This window comes from Pantherophis guttatus, chromosome 1, assembly GCF_059756535.1.
Source record: "Pantherophis guttatus breed Tessera chromosome 1, ASM5975653v1, whole genome shotgun sequence".
Classification (NCBI taxonomy): Eukaryota; Metazoa; Chordata; class Lepidosauria; order Squamata; family Colubridae; genus Pantherophis; species Pantherophis guttatus.
The window spans coordinates 307,493,777-307,519,578 of NC_142063.1; the positions used below are offsets into that span (position 1 = coordinate 307,493,777).

The 25,802-nt window shown below is 35.1% G+C and overlaps 1 protein-coding gene across 2 annotated transcripts; it reads right to left on the reverse strand.

Moving 5' to 3' along the window:
• Positions 1-492: 492 nt before the first annotated feature.
• BCL2L11 (BCL2 like 11) lies at positions 493-25,600 on the reverse strand. Of its 2 annotated transcripts, none has more exons than XM_034427526.3 (3): positions 25,177-25,600; positions 11,062-11,174; positions 493-1,355 (listed from the first exon to the last, which is right to left on the reverse strand). In XM_034427526.3, exons 1-3 carry the CDS (start codon positions 25,580-25,582, stop codon positions 1,266-1,268), a joined length of 609 nt encoding a protein of 202 aa, XP_034283417.1. In that variant the 5' UTR covers positions 25,583-25,600; the 3' UTR covers positions 493-1,265. The 2 variants fall into 2 exon arrangements, with proteins under 2 accessions (XP_034283417.1, XP_087739394.1); XM_087883268.1 differs by having other exon boundaries at positions 502-1,355; positions 10,965-11,174.
• Between the last annotated feature and the right edge of the window lie 202 nt (positions 25,601-25,802).

The following is a 25,802-nucleotide window of genomic DNA, read 5'->3' on the forward strand; positions in this document are numbered from 1 at the left end:
GGGGGAAGGGAAGGTTCCAGAAATTCTGCTGTTAAAATTTATAAAAGGAAAAAAAAAATGTTTCCATCTCTTGGAATTTTTACCCTCAGAATCAATTTGAATACTGTGCTGCTATCATTCCCAAACCCACGCACTGAGTCAGTAGTCCTTGTACATTCCACATTATGGTTACTAACTCATTAAGAATAAATGCAGCAATAACTAAATCCAGAGTGCTTCTTTTTTTAAAAAAAACCTACAGACACCCAAACTGGATTTAAACTACAGTAAATACCATAATGAGGATCAAAACAGTGCCAGGAATCATGCAGTAGGACCCTGTTCTAACAACTTGGGGCAATATTGCACAGGTGTAGGAACTGCTTTCACCCACATGCAAAAACTTATTGCTACATTGCCCCCCCCTCCCCACATCAGTTTATGCTATAGAATATACACGTTCTATACAAATAACATAGGAAGAAAATTATAAAAGGCAACCTGGTGTCATTATTTGGACCATTTAAACTTTCACAGTTTAATTTCAATTTTCAAAGCAATTTCAATATTTCTTCCTCTGGACTGCAAGAAGCAGAAGCTCTGCACAAAAGAAAGATCCAATCTGGTACTTGCACAGCAGATGGGTACATGTTCTGTGTAAATTTCTTCTGGTGTAGACGGACAAAGGCAGCTGACTTTAATGGCAGACATTTGGGGAGGAATAACCGGAAGTATCAATTCCAATCTTTCCATCTTGTCTCCACCAACTTCATTTAATGATCATGAGCTCTTCTGCATGGAAGTCATCTGGAATGAATGGAGGACCTAATACTAGAGTCTGGCCTCTTACTACTTGGGAAGATTTGTTCTTAAAAAAGCTGTACAATGTGTCTTTAATATAAAAACTAAGGCAGCTTTACAAAAGTAGCTGGCTCAGTCAATTCCATTGAAAGATAGAGGAGCAGCCTACATATTTCCTAACGTGAACACCATTCAATTACTTTTCTTAAAAGCTTTATATAAGCAGGTTTTTTTTAAAAAAAAGTTTCATCAACAAAAAATGGTGTCAGCTCTACTGTCATATGAAATCTTGTTTCTAAAAATGTTGACCCATTTCCAAAAATCCATCACAATTTGTTAATTCTCTAACATGGAGTCCTCTTGCTCCTTTAATTTGCTGGATGTCCCAAAGTCAGGAATGGCTATTAGCTGCATCCAGAGAGATTGTTCATGGGCTTTGTTGTTAGAACCAAGTAAACAATCTTCATGGCCTCTTGAAGCACTAGTCACTGCATTCTCCATATGAAGCGGACGATATAATGCAAAAGACGCAAAATTATGATCTGATGATTTACTCCCTGGTAATCCAATAAACCCTGAAAGAAGAAATAAAGTTATTTTAAAACAAGGACCTTTCATATGAGGCAGTAAAGATTATCAAATGTATAGTATAGGCCAACTTAGGAATTGCAGTACTAACTCATGAAGTACTTTGGGTAGGTTTAGCAAAGCACAAATGATAAAAGTGTTAAGCTGGCCAATAAGACAACTATTAGGATGGAACTAGGATTGTAACAAAGCAGGATCTCCTATTGGTTTTTGCAATCATATGGAGTATAGTTGTATCTTTACATCTCAAAGGGAACAAATATTTGTGTATAATGATAAAGCTTTAGTCAGATTACTAGATCAGAAGTTCTTTGCATGAACACTAAACTTCTGTTTATAAATACATGGATACTTTCTATCATTTGTTTTTAATAAATGACATAAACAAGAAAAAAATGCTTTTTCATGCTTCAATTTTTCTTTTTCGTGGCAGGCAACCCTCTTTTTTTTTTAATTTAACCATATAATTGCTAGCACAGTACAAATTTGTGTAAATCAAAATTTTCCAAGGAAGAGATCAGAACATAATGTCAGGGATCTTGCTTCTAGAAAGATCCAGTCTGCTTAAGCCCCTCTAGAGCCCCTGTAAGACAAAAAGGACTGGATGGGCAAACAGCCTGACTGAGCTGGTGTTACAACAGAGGGAGAGTATCATTGTTTATTGGCTGCAAAACAAATGCATGGTTGCTATTTATGAATGAGTTTCTTCAAATAAAAAGACAGTCATTTTCTATATCTCTACTTACTGGGATGAGAAAAATAAATAATAGTAACTGGTTTTAACGCTCATGGGTTAAATGCTGTAAAAACAGAACTCCACACATGACTAATTATACTATAGAGTATATGTTGGAAGAGATTATTAATCCTTAGTCTAAATTGTGTGTATCATATTCAACTGAATATATTTGCTTTTGGCCTTACAGAAAGATGGAGTATAAACAACAATATTATAGCTCAATCCTAAAGTCATCCTTTCTGAGACATGTATTTTATTATTTTTTATTTAAGGTTCATATGAAGTGGTTAGTATGCAGTATTGCAGACAAACTGCCCACAGTCTGGAGTTCAATTCTTATGGGGCTCGAGGTTATTGCAGCCTTCTATCCTTCCGAGGATGAGGCAATATGATAGCATTGTAAACCGCCCAGAGAGTACTGTAAAACATTATGGGGTGGTTCTGCCAAAGGTGTTTTTTCAAGAGGCAATTGGATTTTCTGTTGAGTGTGTGTGTGTGTGTGTGTGTGTGTGTGTGTGTGTGTGTGGTTTTTTTTTTTTTTTGAAGATGTTTCACTTCTCATCCAAAAAGCTTCTTGGATGAGAAGTAAAACGTCTTCAAAGAAAAACAAAAAAGTCCAGTTGCCTCTTGAAAAAGCACCTTTGCGACAACCATGAGCATGGATGACTGAGAATTTCCATAGGCTACTGGGTGGTATAGAAGTGCTATTGCTAATGCTGTGTTAATGTGATGCAAAATTACTTGGGGACATTCAGCAAACCATGAAAAAAATGATTAACTCATAGCATTTTGTATTTCTAGCTAATTCTTTTTCCTATATCCATTTTCTGTCACTGATTGATGTCCTCATTGTCTGCCTCAATCATGCTTGCACACTCACTGTAATTTATTCATTCGAATGGATTCTCCCTATCACGGTATATAGAACTCAAACGTATCTAAAGTGCTCTAAAACTCCTGTGAGACGAGAAATTAACAAAGTAATAATAATAAAAAATGCTTCTATAGACAGCTTATTTTTCCTCATGAATGGCAGCTTTTTGACATTTCACCTTCTAGGTGAAGAGAGACTCCAAAATCCATAGTTTTCTGATTCCAGTTGTCTAAGAAATGAAGGCAAAAGAAAGTCTTGTGAATGAATTGTATCTTTAACAGTGTTTGGAGTAACTGTCACTATATTTAATCTTGTTCTATGCTGCTTAATGTGAGGTTTGTTACCAGAAACAAATGGTATATAATTTATGAGATCTGGTAGAGCACACAGAAAGGGAAAGAAACAGGAGATGCCAAAACCAGGATGGTATTCTCAGAGCATAATTGTGTCATTGTCTAAATTGTTGACTCTTGAAAATGTTACAGAGATTCCCAAAGGATGAAATCTGGTAGCTATAATTTATCTGAGAAACCAGTGATTTGGTGTAATGTATGCCAAGAACCTAAATAAAGCTATTGGCAATCCGTGCCAGAGCTAATGAACTAGTGAACCTCCAAATTATTCTCAAGTGACTCCACCTGTATAAACACCCTCTGCTTTTTTTGAGTATAAATACATGCAGATACATTTGAAAAGATGCAGTCATGTAAGAAAAAGAAGACATACACATTTGTGTGCTGCCTGACTTCAACGTCCATAAGTCTCATTTGATGAGACGAAATAAAGCAGATAGTCCAGGGGACAATCAAATCAATTAATTCTCTTTCAACCCTTTGTTTAGAAAAGGTTGTTTTAAACTAATTAAATACAATTAGCATATGAACTAGATATTTTCATTTATCTGTATCAAACAAACACTAAAAAGTCTCAGAAGACCAGCTCCAGTACAGGAACTGGGCATGGCTAGTCTAGTGAAGAGAAGGACCAGGGGAGACATAATAATTTTCCAATATTTGAGGGGCTGCCACAGAGAGAAGGGGTCAAGCTACTTTCCAAGGCACCTGTAGGCCAGACAAGGAATAATGGATGAAAACTGAACAAGGAGAGAGTAAGGAGAAATTTTCTGACAGTGAGAGCAATCAACCAATGGAACAGCTTGCCTTCAGAAGTTGTGGGAGCTTCATCACTTGAGACTTTCAAGAAGAGATTGGACTGCCATTTCTCAGAAATGGTGTAGGGTCTCCTGCTTGGGCGGGGGGTTGGACTACAAGGTCCCTTCCAACTCTGTTAATCTGTAAATATAATATCTTGGGATACTTTAGACTTAGATTTATTGTGGTATAAGCTTTCCTGTAATAAAGCCTATTATGTCAAATGCAGTCATAAATCTATTTCAAAGATCTTAAATCTAGCAAGAAGGTAAATTATTTTATAGGAAGAGATGCACAATTTAAGAGTTCTCCTAAAAGCTGTTACAAAATTGGGAAGTTATTAAATTAATGGGAAGTAATTATAACTACGCTTAACTCAGATTAAGGTTTAAAAAAGATTGGTTTGCTGCCTATAGTCATTTCTTTGTCCTATCCCCCCAGATTCTTGCACCACTGCAGTTACCTTTGCTTTAGCTGGAAAAAGTCATATGGTGTAGCTTACCTAAAATCTGAACTGTTTACGTCTTCCTTCAGTTTTCAAGCCAAACAAAGATAAAACATTTCTGATATTTCTAAAAACCAAGCAAGGGAAGGACAGCAGCAGCAGCAAATTCTTGCTTGATCCACCTGACATAATGGGATTCTGGTAAGGCTATGGCACTTCCATCCCTACATAATAAGATGAGAGCAAATCAATTCATGCCTGTAATTTCTCTAAGGGCATTCTAACAACAACTTGTGATTTTTATCTTGGAAGTACAGTATTCTTCCAAAATTAGTCTTTCACAAATTTACTTTCAAAACAATAAGTCTTATTTTAGGTTGTTGTTTAAAGGAATTACTGTATTGCCTTTCAAGGCAAACTTAACAGCAGTATCAATCATAACAGAGAGAATGCATAGGTTCCAGGGGTTATGTTTTTCCCCATTGCTAATTATGGTTAAGCAGATGGGAAACCACAAAAAATGGCAATGTCTCCAAAACCTGACACAAACAACAATTCATAAAGTATACAAAAAGCATACTACTCCAACAAAATCCCCCAAGAACCAATATAGATGTGAAATGACAGGCAGTCTCTATGAAAGGACAGAAGCAGATATGCCCCTTGCTCCATTCCACATATGCACTGGCACTTTGCATAGACTTCTCATTCGTATGATTTAACTTTTCAAAGGAGAGGGAAGAATACAAGAAAAACATTTCTGGGGTGTGCTTAGGGGATGCATAATGAAATGCACAAAGAAAGGTATGCTCTCTCTATGGAATCTACAAAACACAAGACTCTATTTCTGTGATGGAAATTGTAGCTACTTACAAAATAAAGGTAAGTAAAAAATGACTGCAGTGTAAGAGATTGATTTTCTATACTTTATTTTTTCCCCATCTGACAGGGGCTTGTTAAAGCAGATCTAGAAGGGTGTTTTGCATGTAGTAGCTTTTTTCAGTTAAACGAAAAGGGCTCCACTTTAGTGTGTCCATAGCCTGTGTTCTAAAAATATTAAAATATAGTAAAGCACGTCATGTTTTCCCTAAATAACCACAAAAGAAAACATGTGTGGGGGAGAAGTTTGATATATAAATAACAGAATCAAAACTGTTTAGCCTGTAGAAGAACTAGGAAACTGGCCTGAGATAAATTTATCTTAGAAGCCAGGGTTTAAGATTGGAGATAAAAGTAGGTATCTCTTGTCTGTTACAAATAACTGACCATCCACTCTAGAAAAAGAGACAGGCTAATTTACCACAATACAGTGCTCAGTTTTAAAGAAAGACTTGAATTCAAATGTTTAAAAAGTCTAGACAAACGTCTTCCTTTCACCAAAGCATATCAGTTTACATTTGTTTTGTGACTACAACATAGCAAAACAGAGGGCAGAACCAAAATGCTGCTTTAAAGCTACTGGGCAATTTCATTCAAAACAGCAAGTAAATCTTGATGTTTGAATACTTACATGCATAGTCATTCATCTTAAGTGTGTGCTTCAAACATTGGTCTAAACTAAGTAGAAGACCTCAGCTAGCCACACCTTTTAAAATATTTGGATTGTTTTAAATAACAAAGCTATGAGATTAAGGGCTGAACTGAAGTAAAAGTAAATGGCCAAAAAAGGGGCCAAAATATGCAATTGAGGTGAAATAAGCAGCTATAATAAGAAAGATGTACAAGGAAATGACAACAGACCAAGGTGTAAATTCTAATGAAACTGTCAATGAAATCTGATTTCTGTCCTAAAAACACTTGTCTGTCATGAAAGTGTGACATACTGTACAACTATATTTGGAGACAACTGAGTGACATTAACTTTTGTATTATTGCAGTATCTTGGGAACAGTGCTGCTTTTGTCAAGATCATCACAACATGACCTTTATTGATGCTTCAGGTTTTAGGAGATTCCAAGGAAGTATGTACTTGTTTCCTCAACTTAGTGGTTTCTTAAGGGGTTAATTTCTGCACACTTGTCACTTCCAAAAGCTTGATGTAATGCAAGTGTCTGCATCGGCACAACAGTGGAACGAAGAAATATCCAAATCAAAACAATCTGCAAGTTCAATCCAGGGAAGCAGGTGCATAGGAAACAAAAACAGACCTTGACAGCCACTTGCTCTTTCTGAAGTCTCCTGTGAATTTACTATTGTTATCGGTTGTAACATTTAGCTAGCTGCACATTCTACTCAAGTTTCCAGATATGAATGAGGAAACTAAAAACTGTCTAAAATCCAATTCACATATAAACTAAATGACTCATCATAACATTTCATTACAGAACACCCTTCTGCACGTTATTTTCGTGTATGACAAATCAGGTGTGTGATGCTTTGCCAGCTGAACAAGAAAGCTACATAGTCCAAAATAAAGGCGTGAAAAACCGGAAGGAGCTAAATATAAAACCTACTAAACAGCCAAAGAAGTTTAGCCAAAACAAATAGCTAATGGGAAGCAAAACAGTATTGAGGAAATATTTCTCAGGCTGAAAACAGCAGCCTGGAAAAAATTGGTACATCACTGGGGCAAGTTCAACCAGTGATGCAAACAACATGGGCAATCAAAGGAGAGAAATGGCAGCAGGAAGCTTAACTCTTTCTTACCTCCTTCCCCCTGCCCTTTGGCTGCGGCCCCTTATGACGAAGATTCAGCATCACAAGCCCACCACCACCTTTCCTACGCAAATCTCTCCTTCTCCCTTCTCATGCATTCACTTTAAATAGGCAACCTATGAATGCTTCACAGATACTGTGAAGGAAAACCAAAGAGGAATCTATTCAATGTTGCTATCACAAATTAGTTTGTGGTAACAGTATGTAAAACTTCTCAATAAGAGTATTAAGTCTGTCAACCTAAAAGCCAAAGACCCATACCATATACAAGGACAGCAAGAGGACAGGATGAATGCCATAGAAACAGAAAAGACATTTAAAGTATAGTTGAAAATGAGCAGTTTATATGTACATTTAAGACATACATATATTGCATACACAAAATTTCAGCAGAAAGAATCAAGCTGCAACTATTTGTAATTGGACAATATCAAACTGGACACACTGAATTGCAAAAAAGGATCTACTTATGTATGACCAAAAGCAACACAGAGCTTCTATTTATCCAAACTTGTCACATACAATACAAGTTTCCCATATAGTGGCAGAATGCATGGAACTATATTATTTGATTCTCATTATTTTTAAAACAATTAGAACCACCACAAACCTTTAATTACACAAAATTATGATCCATAAGCTATTCCATTTACAAAGTTCACCAAGCCTTAAGGTGACATGCAATGCACGCATCAATTGTCAAGATGCTATCTCTGTTTTTTCTCTGAAAGGAATTTATCATTTTATTGGTCAGAATTGCCCTTTTTCTCCCTTAATTGTAATCCAGTTTACTAATACTTCACAACTCAAGCATTTCCTATCATTTTACCTCCTTTACCAGTAAAGCATTTTGTGCTTAATTTCTTAATGTAAGGCTTCTGTTAGAATATTGCGCAAAAAAAAAAAAGAATCTTCCATTTTATATTTCCTTTGGTGCCCTGTCCCCTTCCCCAATACAGTTAAATTTTATACAGAAAGAGGGAATGGGTGCATGCAATTGCAAAATTGTGAGCTAAATGTATCTCAGAATACATATTACCATTTTTAATTTAAAGTTACTTCAGAGCTACATTTATTTTACATTCGTTTGAAGTTTCCATGTTCAGAAGAGATTTTGGCAATATGGTTCAATGCCTTGATGAGGAAAGGTGCATTATTCCTGATTCCCATGACACTAAGTATAGCCACTTGCACAAACATGTATGGAAGACTACTCTCAATGTGCTCCCCCCCCACCCCCCAACAACAGAAATAGATAGCATTTATCCTGCTGAATGTATAGTGTTTCCCATGTTACAATTACTGGTAACATTAATTGTATTATGATCACACAATTCTTTTTTAATGGAACTAACAAGATATAATGCACTACTTTTACTATTAATATTTAAACTATTTTATATCTAAAATAACTAAGACCTCCAAGGTCTCTTCCAACTCTGTTGTATGTATATCACTCAGCTCCCAGGTCAATCCTGTCCAGTATTTCCACACATATCCCAACCTAATGCACTTTCAGGTTTCCCTCATAGGAATTTATTTCATTCATCAGATGGTGAATATAATTTATAAATGCTTATGTGATAATATAGTTGATTAATCTTTGATATTTTCTTTTATAGAAAGCTTTCCTTGTTTTTTCCTTTCACTACAGATGCCAATGATGTACAAAACATATCAAACTATCTCATACAATATAGAATTAGCAATAACCAGAAAACAGAATTACACTGTGAGGTTCACTCTTTCAACACATGATGACAACCACTGACTTCAGTGATTTAAAATAGAAATTAGGAGCATTGATTTATGATAAGGCCATCACGGCCACTAGCCATGTACACCCAATCCTAGGAAAAGCTGCCAAGGAGGGCTGTGAATTTGCAATACAAAGAGATGTTGTGATTCCCTAGAAATCTTTCCACCTAAAAGAGAAAAAAAAATCCCTATAGGTTTTCTCTTATGAGTGGAAAAATATCTAGGGGACCCTAAAAAAGCAGTCCTAGGAAAGATTCAACATCCTCCTCCTCTCTAAATTAGTTTGGTCCAATCTGCAAATTTCTATAACGACTTCAAATAAGATCAGGTTTTCAGTGCTTTTTGAAAAGAATCTGTTTTTTAACATTTCAAAAATCCAAGAAAAGGGAGAAAGCTAAAACACTACCTCATTATCCAAAAAGATGATATGCCATTTATCTTTTTTTTTAAAAAAATATTTTAAATCAGCTTTCATTGTCTCCAGACTGAACAGTTGCTCAGTTTCTCAGTTTTAAATTGAATAAAGTTGAGTTTAAAGAAGCCAAGCTTGGTCCTAAGTTCTAAACTATAGCTTACTTTTACCTTAGTTCAGTAGCCTGAACTGAATTCTTCATGATCTCCTGCCAAATCCACTGCTACTTGGTTTAACTTTCCATTCCCAGCAGGAACAAAAGTCAGTTCCCATTGCTGAGCTAATCTTGGTATGGTTTTAGCATTAAATAACAGTTAAGTACAAGTAGTCCTTGACTTACAATCACAATCGAGCCCAAGATTTCCACTGCTAAGCAAGTCAGCTATTAAGTGAGTTTTGTCCCATTTTACAATCTTTTTTGCCACAGTTGTTAAGTGAATCAAGTGCAGTTATTAAGTTAATCATGTGGTTAAGTATATCTGGTTTCCCCCATTGATTTTGCTGGTTGGAAGATAGCTGGGAAAGTTACAAATGGTGATCATATGACTCTGGGACAATGCAACTGTCATAATCACATACCAGTTTCAAGCCCCTAAATTTTGATCATGTGATTATGGGGAAAGCTGCAACAGTCATAAATGTGAAAACTGGTCGTAAGTTATCTTTTTTCAAATTGACATTAAATGATTGTAAGTCAAGGACTACTTATAAATGCCAAGCTAAGAATACTGGAGGATGAAAGTTAAATTAAATACTAATAGTGCAGATCCTTATACTGTTCTAATAGAAACTGTGTAGGCAGGAATATATAACAATTATGCAGTATGCAGTTTCAAAAGGTTCACCAGTTCAGAGTTCAGTAATATGTACTACTGGTTTGCGTATACATCATTAATATATCACACAATGTAATTAAAATTAGTTGATAGATTGTGTAGAATCCATGAATCCATCCAACCAACTATCCAACCAGCAATCTTTGCTGTAGTGATTGACACAGAGCAGTGGTGAAATCCATTTACTACCAGTTCTGTGGGTGTGGCTTGGTGGGCGTGGTGTGGCTTGGTGGGTGTGGCTTGGTGGGAGTGGCAGGGGAAGGATATTGCAAAATCTTCATTCCCACCCCACTCTGGGGCCAGTCAGAGGTGGTATTTGTTGGTTCTCCGTACTCAAAATTTCCGCTACCGGTTCTCCGAACTGCTCAAAATTTCTGCTACCCGTTCTCCAGAACCTGCTGGTTTTCACCCCTGACACAGAGCCTGTCATAAAAGAGCCATTTTCTTTTTCAGGCATCCATGTAAGCTTGAAAGTAGTGTCTTTTTTCATGTCTCCACTGAAGCCTAAACAAGACAAGGGTGTTTTAATTGGTAGAAGATAGGTGCTGTGTTTGCATGAGGTCTGGAGCACAGGCCTACTGTATAAAATGTGTGTGCTCCTTGAATTGCAAATATACTACAAATAACTAAGTGTGCTTTCAATATAAAAAGGCAAAGTATTCAAATAATGTTTGAAATCAGGTATGTTTGAGTAATCAGTATTTTAGCAAATGTTGAAATACTTACATAACATTTGCTCTAAAATTTGTCTTTTGTTTGAGTAGACAGCTACATCCCTGAAATAAGCAAAAGAATTTAAAAGAATAAAAATGTTGAAAGTTACCCTTCTTGGACAGTAGGAAGCATTAAATTCATCTCCAATGCGCCGTAATTCCTGTGCAATCCATATTTCTGGCTGCATATCCTCAGGTATTGGCCGTGACTGCCATCTGGAAGCTGTATCAAAACAACACAATTTATTTTTTTTACATTTCCAAAAGGTTTTCCACCTCCATTCCCCACAGTGCCCATGCACTCAATGATTTTACTACTTATTTCTCTTAAAGCTATAATAATAATTTAATAAAAATACAGAGAGAAAACTAATTACACTAAACATGTCATCATGGTATCTGTGATTATATTTTATATTGAAGTATATGATCTAACTCTGTATTCCTTTATTCATTATTATCAACTGAATCTATTAAATTGTAATTTTTTTCACTTAAAGTAGTAGTAAATTGTGTAAAGCTATGTCTGTGGATTTTGACATACTTTTCACTCAGCTAGGATCAGACGCTTACAAACAATTCAAGAGTGCTCCAACAGCTACCTGGGAAATCAAACTCTAAAATACCAATAAAATAGTATACAGATAGTCCTCGATTTAGGACCACAATTGAGCCCAAAATTTATGTTGCTAAATGAGACAGTTAAGTACATTTTGCCTCATTTTATGACTTTTCTTGCCACAATTGTTAAGTGAATCACTGCAATTGGTAAGTTAGTAACATGGTTTTCAAGTCTCTTGACTATGCAAAAGGTGATCACGTGATCCCAGGACACTGCAATCATCATAAATGAGTGTCAGTTGCCAAGCATCTGTATTTTGATCATGTGAGCATAGGGATGCTACAACAACAATAAGCGTCAAAAACAGTCATAAATCACTTTTTTCTGTGCTGTTGTAACTTTCAACGGTCACTAAATAAGCTATTGCCAGTTCAGGACTACCTGTATAAAGAATCACAAAAAAAAAAAAAATCCATACAATTAAAACACAATAAAAATACCAGAGGATTATCTCCCCCAAATGATGAAATGAATCTACAACATGGAATCTTATATTCTGATATCATGCTTATTTATATCCCAATTCCCTCACAAGTTAGTAATAACAGTAGCACTTCTATCTGTCATTTCTCTGATAATTTCCAAACAGCACATATTAACATTATCTCTGGATTAAACATTGGGGGACTGTGATTTAATTTATGATTGTTCGCTGCCCATGGCCACTTGTTTGAAATAGGCAGCTACAGAAATAAATATTGACACCAGGCTCTGTAATCATGCAAAATCTGAGGAATAATTTCTCATATAAGCCAGCATTGCAGAGATGCTGTTAAAGGGCTGCATATCACATTAATCAAAACACTAGTATGTACTAAACTTCATTCCTTGCATATAAGCGACCAGCTACGATTTGTTATAGCTTCCTATTATTAGCAAAATATGAGATGTTTGGAACCAGGTTTACAGCTGTCTTCCAAATTATGTTTAAATGCACTCTTTTCAAAGGTCAAGAAGCATACTGCTTTCTGCTCTCAAGTAAATTTACTTTAGAAGATGTCAAGCAGTTTCAGTTCAAGCAGTATATAGTCCTTAACTTATGACCGTCGTTACTTTTTTCTTAACAACTATTCGAAGTAATGATAGCCTCCAAAAAAATTCAGTTACAACCTAAATTTGAATTTAACTGTCCCCATGGTCATATGATCACAATTGGTATATTGATCGAGCACTTGGCAACCAGCTTACATTTACAACTGGTTGCAGCCTCCTGTAGTCATGTGATCACGATTTGGGAAGTTTTTTTTATGATTTCTAGCCAAAAAAACAAAAACAAAACCCTGCCATTATTTAAGATGGATTCACACTTAGGACTATGATGATTCCACTCTCAACTGTAGTAAAGTGGTAATAAAATCAGGTCTGGTCATGTGGTGAGTTAGGATTACAACAATTTATGGGAATTCCAATCCCAAATGAGGTTGCAAATCAAGGATTATCTGTGAATCTGTACTCAGATACATTGAATATATGTATTCAAAACAAAAAGGGAGGCAGTATAGTCCTAAGTACCACTTGAGGCAATTACTTTTTCTTTTTTTAAGACATACTGAGTGTAAGGAAACATCTATTTTAAGCATGCAGGCTCAGGTAACTTATTCACAAATAGACGCTGAAGCAAACCATCAAAACTTATATACGTGATTTGTTTTGTTCTTTACAAATCCATCAGAACTCATCTTTTCTATGACATGGTTGGCACAACACACTGATTCCTATGCCCAGTTATTAACCAAGGCCAAGATGCTTAATAAAATAATGCATATTTCTCCTCATATATTCTGCTTTATTCCCCCCACTTTCCTTTGTTTCTCCTATAATATAAGGACCCTCTGCGGGTATTACTCCGCTAGTCGTAGCCGACTTTAGAGGGTGGAGGTCATTTCTGCTTCTTTAAGCCATTGAGCCAGGGCTATCTGAAAATGTTTCCGCGGTCATGTGGTCAGCATAACATCACATTGCAGCACAAAATGTACAGTGAAACATGGAACGTTGTTACTCCAATAACATAGTAGTTGCAAATTCCTGAGTGCAGAATGTGGATAAGAAAAAACTGACATGATAATTTAAAAACTGTATTAGGACTAGATTCCTCCTAGGTTCATACATCACACTAACTGTGGTCCTTTTTTTGGCTCAATACAAGTTATCCTTGTTCAGCAACTGCAATTGGTTCATGATTCAATCATTAAGCAAAGCAGTCATTAAATGAAAAATCACATGATCTTTCTTTACTTTATTTTGCTTTGCTTTGCAGTGTTGGAAACATATAACTCGTAAACAGCTGGGAGAGTCCAAATGGCGGAGAAGGTTTCCAGAACTTGACTCATGAGGAAGCCAGGTAAAAGGGAAATCTTATAGCTCTTTCCTCTGCCCTTTGGAATGCTCACCCTGGGGCTGGGATAATTAGCAAGAAGAGAATTAATATCTGTATACATTCACTGGAGAGGAAAAGATTATCTCAGAATAAGCAAATACACAATGTGGAATAGACATTGAAAGGAATGTGGTAGCGCTCTTGAGATTGCAAAACACCAGCCACTTAAGAGGCAAACAAAAGCCTTTAGCATGAAATTGATTAAGAGTCCTGTTAGTGTCAGACACAGCCTCAATTGGCTTGAAGGTTGTGATCAACTAATTAAGATCACAGAGCTGAGCTTGTTAACCTGTGTGGTTAGCGCTTTTTAGAGATGTGCTACAGCACAGAAGAAAGCAGCTCAGGGATAGATAACCTCTTTACGCAATCTCTCAGCTCTGTGGAGGATGAGGAGAAATCTTGTCATTTGCTCCCTATGTCACTCAATTCTATGCCTTTGAACTCTTCTTAGTTCTATGATTCTGGTCTAACGTCTTCCGCCAACAAAAATGAATGGAGAATATAAGCAAGAAATATTACAGCTCTTTTTATACAAATTGTTCCACAAACTTGGCATTAAAAGCTTTAAAAGAATCATAAGGGAATATCTATAACTCTCAATCTCACAACAATCACTCGCAGAGCAGTGAAAATGTTAAGCAAATGTGCCTGGCTCCAAACTGGGTGGAAAATTTATTTCAGAGCCAAACTAACATTTCATTGGTCTACAAATGTATTGTTTTCACATTATAGTTGAGAAAGACTATTATCAGGTTTCAAAATAAAAGTTTATATCAGGCTCAATTTTAGTTGCTTAGTAAGCTGAAATTCATTCAACAGTCCTCTTGCAATACTAGTTGACTCAATTTTCCAATCATTTTAAAGGAGAACTAGCTTAATTCATCATATCAGAAAAGAAGGCTTTCTACAATTATATTACAATGCCATTTTTTCTGCCTAAAATTAAACTACTGAACTCTAATTTGATCATCATACCTGTACATGTAATTGTATACTACCCTGTTTCCCCTAAAATAAGACCTCCCTGGATAATAAGCCCAATCGGGCTTTTGAGCGCATGCGCTAAAATAAGCCCCCTCTAAAAATAAGCCCTCCCCGAAAATATTAAAACTGCATGTGCAGCCAGTCACCGCCATTTCCTCTGGTTAGAGTTAGGAAGACAGAGATGGAAATCAGATAAGACGGCAAGAAGAGCCCCCACATGCCCCAAAATAATAAGACCTCCCCGAAAATAAGGCCAAGTGCTTATATTAGGGTGCAAAAAAATATAAGAAGGGTCTTATTTTCAGGGAAACACGGTAATAGTACCATCATAGAAATCAAAATAATTCTCAGTATGTTCAACAGTGGAGGAAGCCAAAGTAGCATTTAGCAGTGTTTGCAGGATTAGGCTGCTTTTGATGTAATGAAAAAACCAGCATCAATGCTGCAAGCTCTGCTCATTTTGGCGATTCATGCAGTATCACAACATATGTAGAAAGGGGTGGAGCTTGCATCACAACTATACAATGCTGGGATTTTTTGGGGTCTGATTCTTTTTGCCTCTCCTGTGGGACACCTATGGAATACTTGTATTCCTTGAACTACTTCGGAGTATTCTTTTCCAAGTTCTGAATGTATTCAGTTGCACTAGCCAAACAAATACCTTATTTATGAATGAAGAGATGTTGGCTGAGCCATTGAAGATCACATTGAAACAAACAACATCATTAGTAGACTTTTGGATGAAAGTGCACAGAGAATAGGAACTTAAGTGAAAGGATACTGAAGATCTTAATGGCTTTTGTTTCAGCACATAAAATAGCCAAACTTTCATAAAAACCAAACTGGTGTTATTGAAACAGGCTGAATGTTATGCAAACTTTTGAAGATTTTCTTTAAACAAAAACACTCCAGACACTGACAAAATATACCAACATATACAAACTCATACTTCCCACTATGATGCTTAACCAATGGATTATGTATAATGGAGGGGAAAATATTAATGATGTTTTATTTAAGTATACACTTTATTTCCCCCCCTTTTTTAATGAAACCATCACAGATTACTTCATTAAAATTAATCCTATTTGCAGTTCTGTTACTCTCATATGAATTAATGAAATATATAAAAATGATTCTTCCCAAATCTAACTCAAATACATCAGATCTACTAGTACATCCCCTGATAGTACAGAGCTACGTATAAGAAAATCCCAAACTATAAAATGCCACTCAAGCAAGTTCCAACACCAATGTAGTATTCAAGTTACGTACGTGACATCTAGTGCCAGCCAAAATATTTTGATGCCTGAGGCAGAAAATTGGCAAAGTAGAAATTAGAGCAGAATCAAATCTTAGAGCAACCTTGGCCAAAAATAATACTACTATTTCTGCCAATGGGAATGTGTATAGTAATAGGTGCCTCAGCAGTCTGAGAAATAAAGTATAGCTTCAAAAAATGTCATCCCATGATCTGTTTATAAGCAACTCAGGGATTTCTGGATGAAATCAAACTTAACTAGACCAAGAAAATAGTATCACCTTGTATTTATTAACATGGCATCTAATTTAAGTGGTAGAAAGGACTCTCCAAAAAGAACAAAATTGTTAAAAATTAAATTTAAAAATGTTATAGTATGCAGTGTTAAAATATAAGAACAATGTCATTAGATTTGGGCAAAAACTAATCAGTGAAGTTCTTCATTAGGAAAAAAAGGCAATGATTTACACTGTCCTCAATTATATAGTGAGATTTCTGCATATTACACAGAAATCAAACTATACCAAGAACCTGGAGGATCAGAAATTGAGAGCCACCTGCTTAAGCTTTGTATGTCATTTGACAAGATGTTAGTTTCACATAACCAGACAAAAGCAGAAGTGTTCAACTAGCTACCAAAATCATATAAACATATAATGGGACCTATGGGACTGCAAAGGTATATAAAACCCTTAATTGATTCTAAATGACAGTTTCTGTAAGTCAAGAAATTAATATAAATGTTTCATGTGGTTAACCATGAAATCAATCTGAGGTTTTCATAAAGGACTTTCTGTGGGGCTGCAAGATCAAAAAGATTAGGAGTGTCAAGTCATTTAGTTATGCAAAATAGAAATACATTTTCAAGTCATAATATCCATTCAAAATACTAAAGCTACATTTAAACAATGGATATGATGTCAATGCAATCATTACTGTAAAGATGTCCATCATGCACTACAATGTATCTCTGTTCTATTACATACGTATACTTCTTGCTATTTCTCAGGATAACCACAATAAAAAAAAAAAAGTTTGAAATATGTCTATATCACTACTCTCATAAAGATTGTCATCGTAATAAACGTTTTAGTAAAATTCTGGTTAATTTTAATAAATGTTGCATTGGCAATATTTAAACATCAATTTAACATACCGTTCTGCCAAGCATAATTAACTTAAAGGGGTTATTTCTAGTTTATCTTCTCTACTGCAATAATTCCTTCCTGATCTGCCAATCTTTAAATCACTTTTGTGCCGGGTATCTTGAATTAAAAACATTTGCACTGTATAATATATAAACCTGTGTCAAGTGAGGAATTTCCTGGAAAGATCAGGAAATGGTCCTTGAAATACTTCTGAAATACTTCCAATCTCATGCAAGAGAAATGCAGAAGATAATACGCAATCATCTCACTTGCATACAATTAAAAACTACAGTCATGACAAAAATTAGAATTGGAACATATACCCTATGTCAGCAATTTAGGAGGCTTATAAGCATTTATATTTTATTTTGAAAATAGCTTAGGATTTCATTGATATAGTGATACTAATATGATGGAAAAGAAATGAAGATCCCACATATGAGATTTTTTTTTAAGTGCTTTATTTCCTCCCACCCTCCTACAAAACCCCCAAAACTGCTGCTGCTGCAGAGAAGCACAGGTGTTCCACACACACAAGGCATTGCTAATATAAGCTCAGAAAACCCAATAGAAAAGCAGTAAAACCTATTTGTGCTAAACTTATCAAAAAATCAAGAGTTTATCCTTATAACCAATCTCTCGATGTAACAAATAATACAAATACATAGTTCTCAATCCGATTAAGAACGTAACAAGAAAGAAAGGATGCAGGTATGCAAGTAACTTGGAGAAAACAGAGGACAGGAATCTTTCAACATTCTTAGCATAATGAATTGCTATACCCATATGGGCAACAGTCGCATTAATCGGAGGCAACACACTGAACAGCTGCTGGAATTTGATGCCACAGTAATCTGAGAAATGGAGCTAAACTCTTCATGCCTTGGAAATGAATTGCATACTTGCTTTTACCAACCCTTGCAGGTTATTTACATCACTTTAATCTCATAAACATACTTCAATCAAAATACAGGGGACATTAAAAGCAGTTTTTAAAATATCCACAGAATATTATTAATATTTAATAAATTTTGCTTTAAAGTTCCTATCAGGAAACAGATTCTTTCATTCAACCAAATAACACGCTAAGAGCCAAAAATATGGTGGAGTGATTCAGAAACACAGGAAACTAAATGTAAAAATTATTTTAAACACATTTGACTCATTTCAAAGAGAGCATGAAAAGCATAGAATCAATACGAAACTAGCCTACTATACTAGAAAGCCCTTTATACCATACAGGACTAAGAGATAAAATTCTTAAAATATATCCGTATCATAAAATGGTCTGTTTGAACTATATCGTGAATGAATCAATGTCTGAAGAAAACAAAATGCTCATACAACAGCTTCCCTGGCCTTCAGCTGCTCTGAAATGTTCTCTCATCAGAGCAGTAGAAATTAGCATCCTCTACAGCACTACTGTATTTGAAGCAGATTCTTTATCACAATATAAAGATAATGCAAAGAAATAAAAATTATAACCAGCCAAGTACTATTTGTTGAAATATTGTTCTTTTGTTTCTTTGCAAGGATTCTTTTATTACAGGTATGGCCACATATACTTCATTTCACATTAATCTATATACTACTAAAACTCTCATGCATGTAACTTTTAACTGGGTGAAACAGTACATCATAAGAGTTTTAAACCAAGGTTATCTCAAATTTACAGAATGTGTTCAGAATCCAGGACCCATAATTCCCATGCAATGGAAATTTGGCAAATTTTATTAAACATTTTATGACATAATTAAAAATAATATATTTCCTGTGGTCAACTCCTGAAGTTTGACTGTACTATACAATTCAACATGGACTGTTTTTCAAGACAGATATATCTCTAAATATCTCCCTAAACTTTTAAGAATTTTTCAGATACATTATAAGCTCTGCCACTGTTGAAGACATTGAGGAATCTGGTAAGGAAATATCTTTGGAACGATGACCCAAGGGTCAAAGATTGTCTAGTAATCATATAAAAGCATTGGGTGTATTAAACTCCTCAACTATTCAAACAGGTTTTGAATGTTGGCTGGAATGTTTGAAATATTTTACTATGTAATACTGTTGCTGTAGCAAATAGCTAATTATTATACTGAATTTGAAAATTACATTGTACAAAAAAGCATAATTATGAAACTTCCATAATCAAGCACAAATGCTAGATATAACTATTTATTTTTTGTTCACTTCTAAGTCGTTATTAAGCATCTAAATCAAATACAATGCCAGTCATTTCAAAAACTTGAGAAACCGGAGTATCGTCTTCTTTACAGGATGAAAATCCTAGTAAGAATATAATTATATTGTTTTGCAAGTCAATTAGTCAAAGTAGATCAGCTGAGATAAACAGGTAAAATAAATTACCCAGTTTTTCTTTTATCCCTTCTCATTTTTCACCTCTACAAAACGATTCAAGAAACAGAGTTGGCACAGAGGTTCTTCAGCTACTACTCACAAAGCAAGTATGTTTGCGCTTCCAATTGTCAACACAGACTGTATTGGAGTCAGAAGGACCTCTAGTGAATTTCAGGAAGTGTAGCAGCAGCAACCCGGGAAAGAAAAAGGAAAACACTGCCACGACTTTCCTTATGCAAGCCATAACCCATTCAAACCAGAAGCAATTACTTTTAACTGCAAAAATGATTTTTTTTAATAGAAGCAGAACTATGAGGAAAAAAACATATATTACAAAAGGATTATCTATAATGCAAAAACCATTTATAGGTAAATTTTTCACCAACTTGAAATCTATGCCAATACTTTGGCCATTGTTCACAGAACTGAATGCTGAATAAATACATGAAAGAATATTGTATCTTTCATGTTTTTCAGGGCACTTGAAATAAAAAGTTCAGTGCCAATTTTTTTGAAGAATATAATCTGTATTCACCAGATATTATTTAGGTAATCTACAGAAATAAGAACATGTAAATAGTGTACATGTCATAGCTGTTTTTTAAAAAACAAGGTATCTTTTCCCTTGGTCATCACATACAAAGTTGTTGGATATAATTTGGCATAAACAGTATGTCATCTTGATGTTAAAATTGCTCCTTCTGTGAAAGTAGGCATTCTTTTTAGTGAGCTTGTTAAACTTGCAATAATCTCAGAAAACAAACCAACTGGGCAGCAATGTAAAACACAAACTTCCTTTTTTGTCTCAATTAATTTACACCTTCAGCATAATTGTGTAGTTTTTTTTTAGTCTACATTACTTATTCTTTCTTGTGTCATTTCAAATGACTTTTCAATATTCAACTGACTCATAGTATATTTGTATCTCAATTAGTATCATCACTGTGAAGCACTATTTCCTATTGAAAATAGGAAAGCAATGTGTCTATATTTAAAACAATTTAAACATAAGATCAGTTTAACCTGAAATATGAAAAGATTATATAAGCTGCACAATGCAAATAAACCTCCCCTTCATCATTTTAAACTCAGATGTAAACTTTGCCTGAAGTTGCAAGAAAAAGATGATCTTCAGAACTTTTTAAAAAAATGACACAAGAATAAATTTTCATTTAAACTCATCATAAATGAACATGATTAAAATTCATAATCCCTGTTACTTAAGTGAAAGAAGATTTGCACTTAACTTGGCTAGTTAATTCTAAATGGTTTATTCTGCATAATTTCTCATACATAGGTAATAAATAATAAACAGTGTTTAAGGTATCACAAGTCATTTGTTGGAGGTTTTCTGCAAAATTTTTTAGCACAGATAACTTTTAAAAAAACTTTACATTAAAACAACAAAAAATCAAGTTGTAGATTTAAAGGTGGAAAGAAATCCTAAGAACTGACTCTGAGTAATAAAACTACATATAAAAGCTAGGACAAGAGCAAATCTGTCATTTTGTACTCCTAAACTATCTCCTTTGAGGTTTTTAAAAACCACACTGTAAGACTTGACAATCTTCACAAATCACTAGACTATGGTGAGTTTGCCCAGCTTACAGTAATCATTAGTTTCAAATTATTTACAGTTAGTTTTTGAATTTCATAAAAAGATGCAATTATTTTTCAGTTAATGTTTTCAAAACTCATTTGCCCATGTTCATTTTTAAAGAAATTTGTAAACTAAAACATCCATTTGAAGAAAAACTGTTGATTGTCAGGATCCATCCAGACTATGTCCCATATGGGTCTTACATATTCTATAAATCATATATTGATATAAAGCCATTTACCTGGTCTGCTGAACTTTAACAAGCACTAATTTTTGTTCGCCTACACTATTTCTAGAATATCTGCAGAAGGTGGTCTTGACATCACGGAAGTCCTTGTATCTTCCAAATAGTTCTCTGAAACTATGTTTATGTTCTGTTCTAGAGGAGTAACTTAATTTATCAAGAATATCAAACTCTTCAACTTAGAAAGTAAACTCTTACGTTCTTAAAAATCCTATGTGTACTGTCCACAGCATGCATCCTATTGAACTTAACAAGCCTAGCATCTGTGAAATGTGTAAGAGCATTTTTCATTAAACAAAATCTGAGCCCATCTGTACAATACAATCATAGAACTATGGAGTTAATGTGGTTCAATCCTCCCTAATGTGGTGGAAAACCAATTAGACTATCCATAAGAGTGGTTCATCCAGGGATGAAGAACCCACAACACCATCAGTAAACTACTCCTTTCTTCCGGGCAGGGTCCACTTTTTTCAGATCAGCTGAGTGCTGATCAATCAACTGAGAAAGGAACCGACAGACCAGCTTGTCACCTGAGGCAGACATAGAGTACTGGAGGGACTGACCCAAAATCACCCAGACAGCTTTCACACCTAAGGCGGAACCAGAACTCACAGCTGTCTGATTTCTAGCCTAGTGCCTTAACCACCAGACTAAATTGGCTCTCCAAAGTAACTATTCCACATTTATACTATTTCACCATCAGAAAGCTTTTTCCTTATATTAAAATAAAGCTAAGTATCTACAATTTATGCCCATTACTTCTGAATCTAGTTTCTTGGGAACGAAAATTAATTCATGACCAGCTTCTATATGGTACCTTTCTATGTACCTGAACAAAACTGAAGAATGGCTATATCATTTAAGCAACTAAGAAGATTATATAGCATCGATGATAGCTGCTCTAAGATTGGATTTTTCTCCTCAAGAGATTGGATAAATCAATCTTCTACATGAATACTTCTTAATATAATTTCATTTCTTAGCAGAATTTAAAATGATACATTATATTTTCTTCTGTTACTTTCACATATTATATAAAGTCCGAACTCCTAGGAACAGGGCAACAAATGAAATAAAACAATCATTTCTAGTAGAACCACTGGCTTAACCAATTCAATACAAGCAGGCTGCTGAAAATACTCAGTAATGTACATATTTGACCTCCAATAACATGCAATGCCCCTTTTCTACTTGTTAACTTCATTCTTTACTACTGTTGCCATCTCTCCCCAAACAAAGCTCCTCTGTTTTAACAGCTGTAGGCAGAGATTCAGTAAGTGTAATTTTCCCCATTACTGCATTTCCTCACCAGAAAAAGCAGTATTTTAAAAATGCTACAAAACCTCTATAATTCAAGGTAACAACTGCTTGCACCACGTTATCTGAAATAGAAAAAAAAATCACTCATTTTACAGTTTACATATTGTGTGTGTGTGTATATATATATATATATGTATATGTGTGTGTGTGTGTGTATATGTATGTATGTATGTATGTATGTATGTATGTATGTATATGTATATGTATACACACACAATTATCACCATCTACCACCTAATCAATAGGCTGTACAATTTCCTGAGATGCATTCAATATTCTATTCTTTCAGCTATGCCAGGCAAATTAAGCCCCAACAGAATCTATTTTAAAAACCAAGGGATTTTTTTTTCCTCTCTAGATTCTGATTGGTGGAATTTTCAGGAAGTACCTTCAGTTTCCATGGTAAAAAGTGGAAGGTAAACATGCCTGCAATATAAGGCTAAGATGCCTAAGCCACTTTAAAAAGGATATATGCTCTTGGGGGTATACTGGCTTAAGTGCATATCTGTGCAAAGTAGCTTCTCTTACTCCTGGTTTAGTGCTATATAAACACTGCACTCAAAGCAGGAAATCAGCTATGCTGAACCACAGGGAATAGGATGCACTACAACACCTCATGCATATATACCCCAAATGGGAATCAAGTAGGAACATACTTGAATCAATTTGCAGAACACCTAATTAGTGTTAACCTTTTAATTTTTCATTAGACAAGACCTCTTCTTAAAAGGCCATTGGACTGGACGATCATAACAAACATGCTCTTTTTCCTAGAACCTCTTATGGGAGGTTATTACATGACCTAAAGATACTTAGCAAACAAAATTAAACATTTTCATTTTTTTAAAAAAATATAACCAATTTATTTATTTCAAAAGGAGAGGAAGATTGGTGCAGTTTAAAGCAACAATGGCTCAGCATCTCATTCAGGAACTGTGTATTGTACAGAAACTGTATATTGTAGTTATCTGAAAGCACACATCCATCATTTTTTTCAGGAAAAGAAATACAGAGCTCTTGATCACTGCATACTTTAAAAAAACCTTCATTATAATAAAAGAAAATTTAGAACTCAGTTACTCAACACACCTCTACTCAAATTATACAAAAATGTTCTGAAAACCAATTATTCACTCAGAAGCCAAATAAAGCCCATTTTAACTAGCACAAATCCATTGGATAAGCATGGAAGAAAGTGGAATGAGTGGAATTCAAAATCTCTATATGGAATAAGGCAGAGATATCCTCCTATGTTTCTAAACGATGCAAAGAAAGGACCAAGAAAATGTCATTGGACATTTTGGTTATAATCCTCATCTAGGGCCAAACTATAGGGACCATAAACACATTGCTTCCCATTTCTTCTAGTTTTCAGTAAAGGAATGAATAGGCATAGGCGGCCTACTCTGGATAATAGCATTGACACTCAACGCTATATGCCCTAAGATGGAAGTGCTTTTTGGCATCAATGGAAACTCCCATCCTGGGGATAATAATTGTGAGACTGTGATTTTCACTTGTAATAAAGGAATAAAGATTTAAAATCAACTTCTGAGTGTACTATGGTCCTAATCCTTGACCATTATCTCCATTCTACTATGTCATTTTCAAACATACACTGCAAATGACATTTGCATGCAATAATACAATTTAGATCTTACTTCTTCCAAAACCACAAACATTTAAAACACTTTCCAAACAAAAGACCACTATTATATTTTCAACAAGCTATAAACCTTGTTTATTCTGGTTGAAATTTCTGGTTCATTTGAATTTTATCCCCATTTTTTTTTCTATATTACAAAAAGTTATCCTTATGAAAATTTATCTTTATTTTCATTCTAATTACTTTCATTTTATCAAAACATTTCATTTTACCTGGTGACCTTTACAAAGAACTCCATAAATTAGTCAGTACATTTATCCTTAGTCGTCATTATGGGAGGGTTAGTTGCAAAATTTTCAAATGCTAGCATTTATTACATTTGTATCCACCTTTCCTTCAAAAAGTTTCATGTTCTTTTTTTTTTTATTTCCCCTATTTTTATGCCTATAAAGTAAGCTTAAACGGAAAGAAAATGATGAAATCAGGATCACCCAATGAGCTTGAAAGCTGGGTAGGGATTTGAACCTGGATCTCCTCTATCCAACATTTTAATCAGTATAGCGCACCTTAAACTGGAGTTCTAGTACTCCAAATAAGACAAATTATTTCTTAGACCTAAGCTCCAAACCACAAACACAGCTTCAAAGGGGAGTAGGAAGTGTTGACTGCATTTCAAAGATGAGTGTAAAAGTTTCTTACCATGCTCTTGCTTACCCATTGCACTTAGATAATGATTGATAGCTTGACACGGAGGACTTGGAGTCTGTGTTGCTTTGTCACAATTCATAGGTGCAGGACTCCTGTCGATGTCAAAAGAGAAATACCCACTGGAGGATCTGGAGAGCAGTGGGGATCTTCTTACAAACATGAACAACGGGGATCTGGTAGCAAATGGACTGGGACTGGAGGGTGGTGCCAGTGGTCCCTGAGGGCTACCGGGTGATGAACTGTCCCGTTCACCCAAATGATTACCTTGATATTCAGTTTGTAAGGAGGTAGGGGCCCCAGGCCGAAGGTGATGAGGCTGAGCTGGCCTTTCAGCAGGCTGCAATTGTCCACCTTCTCTCTCACATTCAGAATTTAAATCAGAAGATTGTTTTGCCATTTGGTCTTTCTTTTTCCCCAACCCTGGAAGAAGGAAATAAAAAAAAGGGGGGGGGGAGAAGAGAAAAACATCTCAAATTACACAAAGTTCATTCAAACTTGATAACAGTGATGATGACTTGCAATAGATAGAAATCACTATCAACATATTAGCAATGCAAATTCCATGACATTTTACATTCACCACAGGATTTCAAATCTATTAATTAACCTTCCTTCCA

Excerpts from the sequence above, each read along its gene's own strand:
- BCL2L11 (XM_087883268.1), bottom strand. The coding sequence starts at position 25,582 with ATGGCAAAACAATCTTCTGATTTAAATTCTGAATGTGAGAGAGAAGGT. Across the intron at positions 11,175-25,176 it reads AATGGGTAAGCAAGAGCATG|CTTCCAGATGGCAGTCACGG; the intron begins GTAAGAAACTTT and ends GTTTTGATACAG. Across the intron at positions 1,356-10,964 it reads AATTTTAGAGCAAATGTTAT|GGTTTATTGGATTACCAGGG; the intron begins GTAAGTATTTCA and ends TTCTTCTTTCAG.